General features: G+C 35.0%; 2 protein-coding genes across 3 annotated transcripts in view; both read left to right on the top strand.

The window, feature by feature from the left end:
• Positions 1–4,222: 4,222 nt before the first annotated feature.
• On the top strand, positions 4,223–11,708 carry LOC112516391 (TBC1 domain family member 2B-like). Its single transcript, XM_025123404.1, has 7 exons — positions 4,223–5,258; positions 9,024–9,140; positions 9,679–9,857; positions 9,955–10,048; positions 10,340–10,417; positions 10,657–10,758; positions 11,276–11,708. Exons 1-7 carry the CDS (start codon positions 4,794–4,796, stop codon positions 11,420–11,422), a joined length of 1,182 nt encoding a protein of 393 aa, XP_024979172.1. The 5' UTR covers positions 4,223–4,793; the 3' UTR covers positions 11,423–11,708.
• Positions 11,709–12,403: 695 nt separating this feature from the next.
• LOC112516469 (BTB/POZ domain-containing protein At2g04740) overlaps positions 12,404–15,096 on the top strand; it is a 6,133-nt gene continuing 3,440 nt past the window's right edge. Inside the window, exons 1-3 of one of the 2 annotated variants that reach the window (XM_025123529.1) lie at positions 12,404–13,100; positions 14,200–14,643; positions 14,731–14,929. In XM_025123529.1, the coding sequence (XP_024979297.1) occupies positions 12,659–13,100; positions 14,200–14,643; positions 14,731–14,929 (1,085 nt within the window). In that variant the 5' untranslated portion in view covers positions 12,404–12,658. Of the gene's footprint in view, positions 13,101–14,199; positions 14,930–15,096 lie in introns of both variants that reach the window. The other variant, XM_025123528.1, reaches the window with a different exon arrangement.

Here is a 15,096-nt window from a genome sequence, read left to right as displayed (position 1 = left end):
TATATAGTGTTTAGAAAGCAAAAAATACAATAAATGGCCAAAAAACAACTACATTTAAAAAAATAGTTACATTTTTAAAAAATCGGGCCGGGCCGGGCCATGCCATAACCGGACCCGGTCCCGCGAAACACCTCAAATCCATAACCGTTCCCAGATTTCGGTCCTATAACTGGTCGTTACGGGTCCCGGGCCGGGCCGGTTTGGCCATCACTAACCTGCTATTTGATTAATTTTCGTTAAATCCTATATGAACAAAACTGTTTATATAGATTGAAAAAGGCTTTTGTTTAATAGAGTTTTTTTATATACGGAATGAATGTATTTTTTAATTGCAAATGGTATGTTTGAAAAAAAAATAGCTTTTTGCGTGAAGCTCATCTTAAAAACTTACTGTATTAAGTAACTTTTCATATAATTAAGCAACTACCAAATAATTATGTATAACTGACCGGATAAGTTATAAGTGGTTGTTTGACAATTACTAAATTATTTGGTACATACTAATTAAGAGACTCTCGTTCAAAATGAAATATAATTGTTTAGTGATTGTTTACAATGAAATTATGACGCTGAATGGTTAAAGGAGGTCTAGGATACAAAATCATTCAGAGGGTTTTAAAACCATTAAGAGACATATTTTTTTTTTCAAACAAGATTCATCTCTTAATGATTCAAATATTGCCTCTTAAATAAACCATTGAAAAGTAAACAATCCTTAAGTTTTATTAAATTGCTAACAAACATGTCCTAAATCCAAGACAAATTGCATATGAAGCTTATCATATAATAAATAAAATTTAAGGACGAAATATGTTTTTTTTTTGACATAATATAAGGAACAAGCCCATAAGTGTTTTAAATTTAATGAGTAATTTGTCTTGATTGGTTTTTATTATAACAAATTAGAAAGATACTTGCAAAATGCAGCAATATATGTCTTGATTTTAATGTTTTATTTTTTTCATGTCTAAGTTTATATTATAATACATTTTTATGTAATTTTGAGAAAACGATAATGTCAAAATATATCATAAAAAATTGACAATTTTTTTTTTTGATATTAGTATCAAACTAACTATTTAAAATTTCTCATTTTTTTGTGTATCTTTTTAATTCATTTTTTTACTTTTGGTTTAATAATATAATTTTTGTAACGATAATAATTAAATATTTTGTTAAAACTATTTAATTATCTTAATTATATTTTTTACTTTTTATATTTAAAATGAGATGATTATCTTCTATTTGATTATGTTTATATGTAGTTAGTTACATGAATTCAAATATGATGCTTTAATAAGTTGTGTTTACGCACAATTTACTTACAATCTTGAATTTTAAGTAACATGCATAAATAAACAGTACTTTATGCATAAAAAATGATTTTTAAGATTGTCAAATGCTTTATGGTATAATATAGATAATATTTTTTTTCTTAATAAATGTAACAAATGCGTCAAAAAATTGTATTTAATGTAAGTATGTAACAGTGTTCCAATGTTTTCTATTTTTTTTTTTTTGACTAATTATTAATATTATAACATTTGATGACATGAATATCAAGTTTATCATTCGTTTCAGTGTAACCTTCTGTACACATTTTGTAAACGGATATCCCCATCATCAAATGATACTTAATTAACAAGTTATCAGTCAAAATGAATACAAAATAGTAAATTTGAAACGTTGTTATATCGATTAAGGAAGAGAAAAAAAACGTCGTTACAGTAAATAGAAATTAAACCGAAACATGTTGCAAGTTGGCCTAAACAATATGTTACAATGTCCAATTTCTAAGGGGCCGTTTACCAAATATTTACCTGGTAAGTGCTTGTCGATAAAATTAACACTATTATTTACTTACTAGAAAGATTTTTAGTCCACCAAAACGACATCGTATGCAACAATTTACCCGGTAAGCGCTTATCGTGGTAAGAGTCGTCGCTCTCACTTACCGGGTAAGACTTTTGGTCCTCGTCTCGCTCTTACCGGGTAAGATTCTTGGTTCTTACCATATTTATCCGGTGAGGTAATGTTACTTGGCAAGCGCTTACCCGGGTAAGCGTTTAGTAAACGGCCCCTAAGTCATGCAAATTGTTGCGGGAGATGTTGAAACCAACAGACATATAAACTAAACCAGATCAAACGAATTCATAAACCTCGTACGAAAGTATGGTTTGAGAATGGTACAATGTATGTGTCGGGATGGGGTATGTTTTGACGTCCATGTCCCTGCAATAGATGAGAATTGAATCCCCTCCCGACACCTCCTCTGGAAGAGAAATTCATCACCTGTCCATTTATGACACACCACACGATTTACAAAATATATTGTTAATTTTTTTTGCTCTAATAGACTATTCAAAACTTTTTCCATAAAATGGAGAAAGTATTATTAGACAGAGTGTGAAATTCTTCAAATTTTAAGAAATCTCAAAAAACATTAATATCATAGCGAAGTAACTGTATAAATAAATTGTAAAATACTATGTTATAACTTTTGGTTTTTTATTACAGATAAATTATACAGAATCTGCTGAAGATGTTTAATACAAACAAAGTCAAAGCTCGACCATGATCATTAGACATGGACCACAAGAGTCCATATGATTTGGTATAAAAAAAACCTAAACAAGTGGATGTTATCTACGTCTTTCATGTGCATTTTTTCATGAAAACTTGTTGTTCCATGTTTGTTGTGACATTTAATTGAGATACTGTCCGAAGCAAAAATGCATTTTTTTCCCGCCAAAATAGATGAATTATTAAATTACCTGCGACAAATTATAACACCAAAAACGTTTTACAATTCTTGTAATATTACATCATTATTGTCTGTCCAATCATGTCTATATACCAATCACATATAGGTCAAAATTGCCGTCAATGCCATACCTCACGATCTCATTGGGGCTTTTTTTTCCTTCATTATTGTTTGTCCGAGCTTAATTACGTTTTATAGACCGAGATTTTCTTTTCTCAGGCTTATCCAAATTTTAAAAAGTCAGGATTAGACCAGGTCCTAACCGACGTTTAGATCGGACCTTTTCTATTCATATCTACTTATGCTATAAAATTATAACCTGTAGAAAACTACACAAAATTAATCAACTTTCAGAGTTGGGTTTGTAAAAAAGATGAAATTTGACATGCGTATCAAATGCTAAAATTTATAATGTTGACGTTCAATTTTTTTATCTATACCATATTATAAATCATTTGATACAAACTTTTAAAAATTATTTTTTATGCATAAAGTATCGTTTATTGATGCATATTATTTAAAATTCAAGACTATAAGTAGATTGTGCGTAAGTACAACTTATTAAAACTTCATGTTTGAATTTGTGTAACCAACTGCAAATAAACATAATTAAATACTGGATAAACATCTCATTTTAAATATGAAAAGTCTAACATATAATTAAAATAATCATTGAATTCTAACATAATATTTGATCACTATTTATAAAAAAAAAATTATATTATTAAACAAAAGATAAGTTAATTTGTTATTAGACTTAAATTAAGTTATAATAAAAAATTAAATTAAAAAAGTTATCAAAGAAATGAGAACTTTTAAATAATTAATTTGATACTAATATCAAAATATTTTCTTTAAATTTTTTATGATATCTTTACATTTATATTTTATTCGAAAATAAAAAAATTATTGTTTTATCAAAAACATATAAAATCGTAATATAGCATCGATAAAGACAGAATAAAATAATACATTAACCACAAGGGTGGTGTCTGATTGGTTTGAGTTTGACTCAAAATGTCAAAAGTACTAGGAGGTCCCATGTTCAAATCCGAGGAAGAATAAAGATTCACTTGTGGCCACGGAGGTTCAAATGCGATGACTACGAGCTATCTGCAAAGCAGGTGATCTCCCTGAGATTAGTCAACTCGCATAGCGGGTTGAATATCCAGGTTAATAAAAAAAATAAAACATTAACATCGAGATGTATTTCGTTATATTATACGAATATCCTTATAGTATCATTAAATTAAAGATATTTTTGAATTTTCATGTCCCACAAAAAGTTTGAATTTTTTCTATTTTTAGAAAGTATTAATTTTTCATAAAAACAGTAATTTCTTGCAATTTAAATATTTTTTTAAACGTTGCAATTTAAATATTTTTCCTTTTAAAAAAACGTTGTAGAATTTAAACACCACCACCACCACCACCCTTCATACCAAATGACCAATTCACTGCACCTATACCACACGTCCTCACCCATTTCATTACCAATCCACCGTTACTGCTCTTCATCTGAAATTATCAACCTAAACGGCTAAAACCTACCTCTTTAAAGAATTCTTCATGTCACTTCTACTCAGTCAGTTCTTCCCTAATTGTATTCGTCACATTCAGACGCTTTATACCCTAATTTGATTGGGGTTTTCCCAATTCCTCCCTCCGTCAATCGTCAAATTTTGATTTCAAGATTATCTGTTTGATCTGTTCTTTCGTCTTCTGTAGTTTTCACCTTCGTTACGTCTTTTTTGCATATATATTTTGTCTTAATTTAATCCAATCTTACTGTTCTTCCCCCTTTTTTTGTGTTTCTATTCTGAAAATTTCAGTAGTTTTTGGTCTTTTGAAGACCCATTTGGAGATAGGCTATAAAGGTTTTTGATCTTTTGGATCATCTAAGTGATGCGAGCTTTTCTCAATCATCTTTTCCATATAAATATCGAGTTATGTTGCTTTCTTGATAGAACCCACAAGTTTCTTGATTCTTCTAGATTGTCAATTTTTTGATTCCTTTTTGTCATAAGAAATGTATGGAACTCAAAGCCAGAGGGATTTGTCACTTGAATTACCCATTTCAAGACCAAGCATCCATGCCAGAAGGGCAAAAATTACTGTAAAATTTCAAGATCTTTATGGGTTTACTGTGGAAGGCAATGTTGATGATGCAAATATATTGAATGAGGTGAGGGAGAAAGTGAGGCAACAAGGTAGGGCTTGGTGGGCATTAGAAGCTAGCAAAGGGGCAAATTGGTATTTGCAAACTCATGTATCTTCTGCCCTTAAATCATCCTTAAAGTTTTCAAATTTAGTGAATGCCATTACCCTCAAGAAGCTAATTAGGAAGGGGATACCTCCAGTTTTGAGACCTAAAGTTTGGTTTTCTTTATCTGGGGCTGCTAAGAAGAAGTCCACTGTGCCTGATAGCTATTATAATGATCTGATAATAGCTGTTGAAGGTAAAGTCACCCCTGCCACGAAGCAAATCGATCATGTGAGTTCTATTCTATGGTTCTTTATTCATGTTATATCAATATTTTTTGCAGATAAGGGGTCTTTTTGATGTTATCCCAATGTTTTTTTGGTAATCTTTCTAATTATTTGAAGCTTGAATGCCTTAAAGATTGTTTGATCTTTTGTGTGTATGTTTATGCTATAGGTGGTTTTACCTTTGGGCTTAATGTTATGTTTGGGTGTCCATACTAACGATTGTTTTGTGCTGATATTGATGGAGGTTTTGTCATTTCTAGTAGGGATGAGATTGTTACCGAACTGGCCGGTAGCGAAATCTTTTTGGACAAAAAGTGAGGACCGAATACTAAGCCGAATGTACCGGTCGGTATCGGGATGGGAAATTCGGTGTTAGTACCACTTAGGACCGAAAATTTGAAGTTAATAAATAAAACAATCAAAAACCAAATCGCAAAAGTCAAGAATCAAAAGTCAACAATCGCAAATGTTCACTGTATCAAAGACCAATCCCAAAAGTTCAACTAAAGTTCAACAACCAAAACCAAATAGCATTTTGTTTCCACCACCTAAGTATGTCAAACCCGGTAGTATATGAAATTTTTGGCTCATTTAGGTATCTCTTTAACTCGGTTTCAGTTGCAACCGAGTTACTTTCTTCCGCTTGTAGAAATTCTCCCGAAAAGTCATTACCCCCCATCACATGATATCAAATTTTCTTCATTACATGCTTCTTGAGATGCCGATTTAAAGTCAACCGTGTCAAACCTTTCTTTGTATGTTTTAAACAAAACATCAAATCTTTTCTCAACCTCTTGCACCATAATCGCCACCTTCATCTCAAGCACTTCTTTTGACATAGGATTTTCCTTCGTTATGTTATACATAATCATCTCTCAAAACTTATGTCCAATAAAAGATGAGTTCATTGTAGGATTCAACATAACGGTATAATTCATAAAGTCATTAACTTCGTCAAACTTCCCTCAATACTTATTGTACTTTTCTCGCATCGCCCGAGCCATTAAACAAAATCGACCGTCTCTTTCCACACACGTAGATGTTTGTCTATATCTAGAATTTCTCTAAAAAAATATGAGCTAAGGGCTTTGAAGTGGCCGATACAATTTCCGTTTTAATATTGAATTTCTCTGGAAAGTCGACCACTTGTTTGCACATACAAAATCTGAATGCTCGGGCGCTCTATCAAGATCACGAAAAGAACTAGCATCTTCAACTCCATTCATGAAAAATACCTCCCTTAATTCCACGACAATCTTTAACATCTCAAAGGTGGAATTCCACCTAGTAGGGCAATCACCACACAAAAATCTTTTTGATTCAAGGTTACAATCTTTCATGCACTTTTTAAATATGGCTATTCTTTGTGTTGAATGTGTAATATACCTAACTGCCTTTTGCACACACTCATATGATAATTATTCTTCTTTAAACCATCTTTCACAATCAGGTTTAGAATATGCGCCATGCACCCAACTTGAAAATGTTTCCCACCATCATACATATTAGGCAACTTTTTCACCAAATACTCTAGCACTTTATCATTACTAGATGCATTATGAACCATCATAGCCATAACATTTTTTATCCCCCAACCATGTATGCAATCTAACAATTCACGACCCACATCATCCCCCCATGACTATCAATGGGTCTAAAGTTAATAATTCGTTTATGCATCACCCAATCGTCATCTATGAAAATGAGCCATAGCAACCATGTAATTCACCCTTTGACACGATGATGTCCAAATATCTGTAGTCAAGTGAAGCGGTGTTTGTTGGTTTACTTAACGAAGCCAATAACTTATTCAGTTATTCCTTTCCTCTAGATAATGCTTTCCAACATCCTTAGAGACTTTGTGATGTGATGGCAAAATAAACCTTCCATTTAAAGCACTAGTGTATTCAACAAATGCCTCATTTTCCACAAATTTAAAAGGCAATTTACCAACAACAAACAAATTTAATAAAGCTTTTCTTATTCTACCCTCATCATGCTTCCAAGTTTGCACACTACCTTCCCCACTAGCTTCCTTTTTAAACAACAAGTGGCTTTGTTTTTTCATGGAAAACTTGGGATTCTCATCACAAATAGGATAATGCTTTTTAAGGTTAGAAGTACCGTTTCGTACTGGATCGACTTTAAGTACCGTGTCGCAAAACTTGCACTTTCCATGTTTCCGTTTTACTCTTTCCTCTTCAATAAACACACCATCAAAGTATTTCCAATACGCGACCCTTTCCTTCCCTCATTTAGGAGCTTTGTTTGCTCGTTTTCTTTTGCCACTTGCTTCAACATCCGGATCATTGTCGGGGTTAACATATGGGGTTTCCTCAACAAATGTATCATCTCCCTAAACAAAAAAAACACATTAAACTTATAACTAATATTAAGATTATTATAATATTAACCAATAATTAACTCAAAAAAAGATTTTTCCATATCATCTTTCTTGGATGGTACTTTAGAAATTTGACAGACAGTCAAACACTCCTTAAACTGAGGTCTTTCAAGCAGAGGAGGCACTTAGGTTACTAGAGGCTTTTCATGTATTATTTACATAAGGTGCTATTTGTCTTTTAAAAAGGTGCCAAAGTCTGAAATCTAATTTTTTCATTTCTTATTGATAAGAGGTGGTGTCCAAGTCTAAAAGTAGAATCAACAAGACTACTTGTTTTTATAAACAATAAATGTCTGAACGTATAAGCAAAATCAAAGTTAATGAATTAAGAAACTATTACCAAAAAATGAAAAAAAAAACATAATTGCTAGTTTGAACTTATCAAAAATAATATTTTAATGATAAAAAAATCAAAATAAAAAGGGTAGGCATTATTCTAAGAGTAATAAGTTTTGAGCTTTTGAGACTTGTACATCTTGATCTTAGATGTTTTGAACCCTCAAATGTTCCATTGTCATGGTACAAGTCGTAAAGCTGGAGTTTGTTATCCGCCTCTTGTTTTTTAGCGTTCCATTTTTTTTAGGGAAATAAGAGGACAATAAGAGGCTAATAAGAGCACGGTAAGAAGTTTTGAAGCTCTTATCACAAAAAAACCCTTATAAGGGACCGTTTACCAAATATTTACCGGGTAAGTGCTTACCGGGTCACTTACCTTACCGCATGAGCATGGTATGAACCTAGAATCTTACCCGGTAAGTGAAGGAGAAGACTCTTCGGGGCTGTTTGGTTAGTTTTCCATTAAGTCGTGTATGGGTAAAGCCGTCTGTCTGGATTAATCTGTCTATATAGATTGGGAAGATTTTTGTTTGGGAGGGTTTTCATAGATGGAGGGAGCGTGTTTTTTAATTGGGAGGGCGGTTTAGGAAACACTTGGCTATCTGCATAAAGCTCCCCACTAGAAGCTTACTGAATAAGCCACTTAGTGCATCATTAAGCCACTACCAAAGAGTCATGTATAGTTGACCGAATAAACTGCGAGTTCCATTAAGCTCATTAAGCTGCTAACTAACATGTCCTTACCCGGTTTAGCGCTTACCGGGTAAGAGACACGTGCAATCTATTTTGATGGCCGAGAATGTTACCCAACAAGTTAAGTGAGTGTGATGACTCTTGCCATTAAGCACTTACCTAGTAAGCATTTGGTAAACGGCCCTTAGTCTAAGGTAAGACGTAAGTGGTTTTTTTAGCATTTAGAAGCTTCAACTTGTTTTGTTTAAGGTTCAGTGTACTGATCATTGTATGTTTTCTTATTGAAGTACAAATGTTCGGTTTATACCTTAATACCATACGTACGCATACATGCAGGACCTGCCACGGACTTTCCCTGGTCATCCATGGTTGGACACTCCCGAAGGTCATGCTTCATTGAGACGCGTTCTTGTAGGTTACTCTTTCCGTGATTCTGATGTTGGTTACTGTCAGGTACGTATCAATGGATTCCCTCTCCTAAAACTAACATAAATCAACGAGCAACTTCAAAAACCTCCCATATTTCTAAGTAGACTTTTATGCCTTCAAATATTTGAGACAATACAATTTCAGAAATATTTGAGTCGATAAGATGGTAGAAATGGGATATATAGGAAGCGGGGGAGGGGGTGGCGGATAATTATGAGTGCAAAATGGGCAACTTTTTCGCGAGGTTGTGTTTTGTTTTATTGGTTTGCAGAAAATGGGTATCTCACAAACTACTATGTGAAAAAAAATAGTCAAGATTCGTATGGAAAAGTTGAAAAAGGGAAAATGGCAAAATAAAGTGAGTTCGCAAAACCCGTTTAGCGATCTCCATGACTATTTTGTGCAAAGCCCGACAAAGGTGGTTATTTTGTGATGGGAACCCTCTGAAAATGGCTATTTTAGTGATTCTTGGCTAGAAATACTATTTTTTTGGCCTTCTCCGGTTTTCTTTGATAACTTTTCTCTTTGTCCGTGATGACCAAGATGGATGTATTTGATGCAGGGTTTGAATTACGTTGCAGCATTATTGTTACTCGTGATGAAAACAGAAGAAGACGCTTTCTGGATGTTAGCGGTTCTTTTGGAAAACGTATTAGTCAATGATTGCTATTCGAATAACTTATCAGGCTGCCATGTCGAACAAAGGGTGTTTAAAGATTTGCTCAAAAAGAAATGTCCAAGGTAATTATATATATTTTCTTGCATTCAGTCACGTTGTTGATTCTTGAACGTTTTTTGAAGTCGGTAGCGTTTAATCTTTCAAGATTCTGAAATGCAGTGTATATGCTCATTTAGAAACTCTCGAGTTTGATGTCTCCCTTGTTGCCACCGAGTGGTTTCTTTGCCTCTTTTCAAAGAGCCTGCCTTCAGAGGTCAAGATTAACTCCCCACCCCCTCTCCATGCATATGTACATATATGTATGTGTATATATACATATATATATGTATGTATATATGTGCAGTTATGCACACGGAGGTTCAAATGAGAATGACAAAATGGTTGAGAAGATGGGAATCGATCTCAACCGTCAGATGAGACGACCAAAGGGATGTGATTATAAAGGCGGTTTCCGTCATTCTCAACATTTTTGTCATTCCCATTTGAACCCGCCCTATATATGCATCTAGATATCTAATAGTTCTCTACCTACAAAACCTACCAGACGACCTTGCGAGTTTGGGATGTTCTCTTTTATGAAGGAGCAAAAGTTCTATTTAATGTGGCGCTAGCTATATTCAAGGTGATATGCTTAACTATGTATTTACTTACAAATTTTTACACACACTTGTCACAAGCCGGGGGTCTTTGCTGAAACAACCGCTCTACCCTTTGAGATAGAGGTCAGGTCTGCGTACATCTTACCTCCCAGACCCCACCTCCAGGTGGGATATACCGGGCTCGTTTGGTCTGATTTGGTTTATCTACTCCCTCTTTCCCATCGTGAAAGATCTAAGTTTTGTGGTTATATCGTTATTGCAGATGAAGGAAGAAGAGTTGCTTATGACGCAATATGTTGGGGACGTAATCAATGTAGTACAAAATACCAGTCATCATCTATTCGATCCCGATGACCTATTGACGGTAAGTCTACTCTCTTTATATGCTTTTTCTCTCTCTTTTTCTCGTGTTTTCTCCCGCCCGTCCAGCAGGTTAATATGTAAATGATTAAAATGGAAGAAAACTTTGCAGCGTATTCGTTTTCATCTAATATGAATTATGCTGTTTTAGAGTGGTGAAGATAATTTCGTTTGCTCCTGATGTCATCACTACAACAAAATCGGAAGAGGACACCAGTAATAAACACTTTTGAGTGTTTGGATAAACAACTTATACCGGTGCTAAACCGGTAATAAGGAGTTTTTGAAGAAGTTAAACCCTTCTGACTTATAATAAGTTGATAAGTGCTTTTGTAGAAAATCATAAGTTGTTTCAAATCCCAAACACATTTAGACATAGTTCGCATCCAATAAGACCTATTTTGTCGTAGTGCATGCTAGTAACCAGTTGTCTTTCTAAAACTAACACGATTATGGTTTTCTGCAAGAACTCGAGCTTTGCAGCATGAAATAACGTAATATTTTGTTACCTGTGCGTGCAGGTTGCCTTTGATAAAATCGGGTTTATGACGAGCACAAATATATCAAAAGAAAGGAAAAAGCAAGAACCGGCCGTAATGGCAGAACTTGATCAGAGGTTGAGACGGCTAAATTCTAGTAATACGAACGTGGATAGCGGACTTACGTGATGTAAGTTACAAAAGTGTACTATAGTTGAACATCATATCGAACAAATGCTAAAGGACGTCGTGTCTAGCATGCCCGTTTTCGACTTGTATTTATGTTTATGAGAGAACTTTTTTTTTAGATCTTGTAGCTTTTGTATCGGATTTAAGGGTTGTTTACTAATTGTTGACTGCCTCTTCTTATTATCTGGTAAGAGGTGAGGTTGTTTATGATACACTCTGACCGACAAATGACCATCTTGATAAGGAAAGAAATGCTCTTTTACTTGGTCAGTGCTTACCGAGACCACTCTGTTATAGACGAAGGGCTTCTGACACAGCAATATCAGAGTCTTTCGTCTTTTAGAAGGTCAGAGGTTCAAACCTCATCAAAGATGAGGAGGGTGTGCGGGTTTTTTAGGATGCATTGGTGGCATTTTTTACGTGTTTATCTGTGTTATCCATCTTTCCCAGAAGAAATGCAATAAAATGATGTTTTATGATTCGGTCCGGATGGTCAAAACCAAATCAAACGAACGTAATATATCCTACTTGGAAGTAGGGGCGGACCTAGGCTAGTGGATACAGTTGCACGGATCATCGTTTCTTCCCCCTGTCGTAGTGTAAATTCTCTTAGGATCGTGAAGGTGTCACCGTATCAGGTTATTATATGTAACCGTATATATTTTGAAACTACAATGAGAACATGAGTTTCCGTTGGTAGAGTGAGTTCGCAGATTCTGAAGAAATCTGATGTAATTGGAATGTTGAATTCCATTGATCAAATTTCATTCCCTCGTTTGGTTTATTCTTTTCTATTAAAGAATCTTCAAAATTCTACAAATTCTACGAATAAAGGAATCTAACATTTTTTTAACAACTACATGGGTATTTTGATAACTGGCAGCAAAATCTATGTCCATGAAATTTCATATTTTTCAAAACAAGAAACAAATTGATACTAAAAATTCTCATCTTTATAAATCCAATTATATTTTCAGCTCAAAGAAATTCGGACAAGATTATCCATTCAGAGATTCTGTTCATGAATAGCTGAATCATCTTCTCTCCCCCTATCAATCTGATAAACCCTAATTATATCCCAAATTACAGAGGAAATGCTATTTCTTCAATTCCCATTTTCAATTCATCACAAACCCAACTCAATAACACCCTTGACTACACAATGAATCAACAATTTCATCTTTATCACCATATTCAAACCCTACTACTATTTTCAAACTCAGAATCACAATCAGTATGTCCGATTTGGACGACATTGACCTCGACCCTGAAGACTTTTTGTCATCAATTCCACTGAAAAGAGTCCCATACGGCGACGTTTTCGAAGCCTCACGCGCCGGCGACGTCGGCCGGCTGCGGTACCTGTTGGAATCCGGTGTTAATGTCAACGCTCGTGACCAGTGGGACTCGGTGGCTCTGTACTACGCTTGTTTAGCAGGCCATCTCGATGCCGCCAGGATGTTGCTAGAGAACGGGGCGATTTGCTCCGAACACACCTTTGATGGTGATCGATGTCATTACGCAGCGTTGAATTTGAAGGTCAGGAAGCTGTTGAAGGCGTTTGAAGCTCGGCCACCGCCGTTGGGGCCATTGCAGGGGGCTTTGAGAGAAACATTTCTGGGGTCTATGGCAAATAGAGGATATGTAGAGCAGTTTGATGGCCAATTTCAGTTTACAGGTTTGTAGAAACCATTTATGCCTGTTTTTGATCTTAATTCATTTGCTACTCCTGTTTAGATGGATTGTTTAAAGAAAATGTGATCTTCATAATTGTGAATTTGTGATGAGGGGTTATTGTTGATCAAATTGATGTATCAATGACCCTTGAGTACTTTGATTAGGGTTCATATTTCTTAGAGGGTTCTTGATGTTGATGATTTAAACCCCTGGTAATTTTCTTCTTTAATTGCCATTATTTGGTTCAGGGATTTGTTTGATTTTAGAAGCTGGATTAGATATATAAAGATTCATGGGATTCTAGCTGGAAAAAGGGCACAATTGGTTGGTTCTCCCAAGTGTTGTATGGATAAAGTTGTATGCGTGGCTAATCTGTCTGTATAGATTGAGAAGATTTTTCTTTGGGATGGTTTTTTTCATAGATGGAACGCACGTGTTTTTTATTTGGGAGAGACATGTTTGAGAAAACTTTGGCTTTCTGCATGAAGCTCCCCCATAAAGCTTATTGAATAAGCCACTTTCTATATTATTAAGCAGTTACCAAACAGTCATGTATAGCTGATCGAATAAGCTATGAGTCTCACTAAGCTCATTTATAGCTGATCGAATAAGCTATCAGTCTCACTAAGCTCATTAAGCTGCTAACAAACAGGCCCTTATTATAGTTGTTCAGACTTGTTTTATTTCTGGAGTCGAATATGATTTGTTAGTAGTTTCTTCTGCATAGGCACTACAACCAAAGCTGCATGGCAGACATAGATGTTCTATTAAGTTGTGCCCAAAACCCGAGTTAGAACACATATAAGTGTTAGATATGAACGTTGAGGGCCAGCTCAACTGGCAAATATAGGCCAATCTTTGGGGTTCCTCCCTCTAGCTCGCCAGATCGAATCTCCTCATGGCCATTGGGGAATTTCTTGGCAGGGCCCTATGGGATTAGTCAAGGTGCGTGCAAGCTGGCCTGGATATCGACGGTTACCAAAAAACCCTGTTGGATATAGTTGGAAGGTTTTACTGGATTTGCATTGTGTTTCATGTAAGAAGCAAATCTCTTTCTGAAATGAAAGTGGGCTGTTGAGTAAGTAATTTGTCTAATGCAGGATCCAGTCCTAGCTATTTCCCTCCGGATTTCGTATTTTATCTGCATGGAAGACCTATCGAAGCTCACAGAGTCATATTAAGTGCTCGGTCACCTTACCTCAAGAAAAAATTCCAGACTGATTGGAGGGGTCGCAAGGAAATAAGATTCTCGAAGGAAAAGTTGTCTTATCCTGCATTTTACAGCCTTATTCACTTCTTTTACTCCGATAGACTCGAGATTGCTGTGGATGACATGGAAGATCTTGTGAGAATATGCAAAGTTTGTAAGTGTGAATCATTACAGAAGGTCATAGAGAAAGAAGTGAGCCATCAAAAATACGCAGATTACAAAGCACTGCAAGATATAGACAATTCCCAAAGACGATTTATCTTACAGGGCTCTTCTCTACCTGAAGATGAGCGTCTCCCTGCTGCCTTATCACGTCTTCTTCAAATTTCTCTTGGTAATTCTACCAAAGAGCGGAATCTTGATGATCTTGTGTCACGGGTAGCGTCGGTAAAGATAAGTGAATTTGAGGATGATCTTGCAGATGTTAGTATAAAAGTTGATGATAAGATTTTCCGTTGCCATCAAGTTATCTTGGCTTCAAGATCTGAGTACTTCAAAACAAGACTATCCCGAATGGAGGATTTCCTTGAAGGAAAGGACGGTTTACCAGATTACACTCTTCCTCTTCTCGAGGAACATGATCTTAGCATGGAAGCTTTTGAGAAAATGATAGAGTACATGTAAGTGTCTTTTTTTGAAGTATAATATATAATATATATATATATAGAGGAGTGATCATATGAAAACCGTCCTCATTTGTGTAAACCGTGCAAACCACCTTCATCTGTCGATTTCATTATTTAATCTTATGAAATTTTTTCATGAAATTGTTTAATCTTGTGAAATT

Source organism: Cynara cardunculus, assembly GCF_001531365.2.
Source record: "Cynara cardunculus var. scolymus isolate 2C chromosome LG 8, CcrdV1, whole genome shotgun sequence".
In the NCBI taxonomy this organism is placed as follows: domain Eukaryota; kingdom Viridiplantae; phylum Streptophyta; class Magnoliopsida; order Asterales; family Asteraceae; genus Cynara; species Cynara cardunculus.
This window is presented reverse-complemented; position numbering and strand designations above follow the sequence as displayed.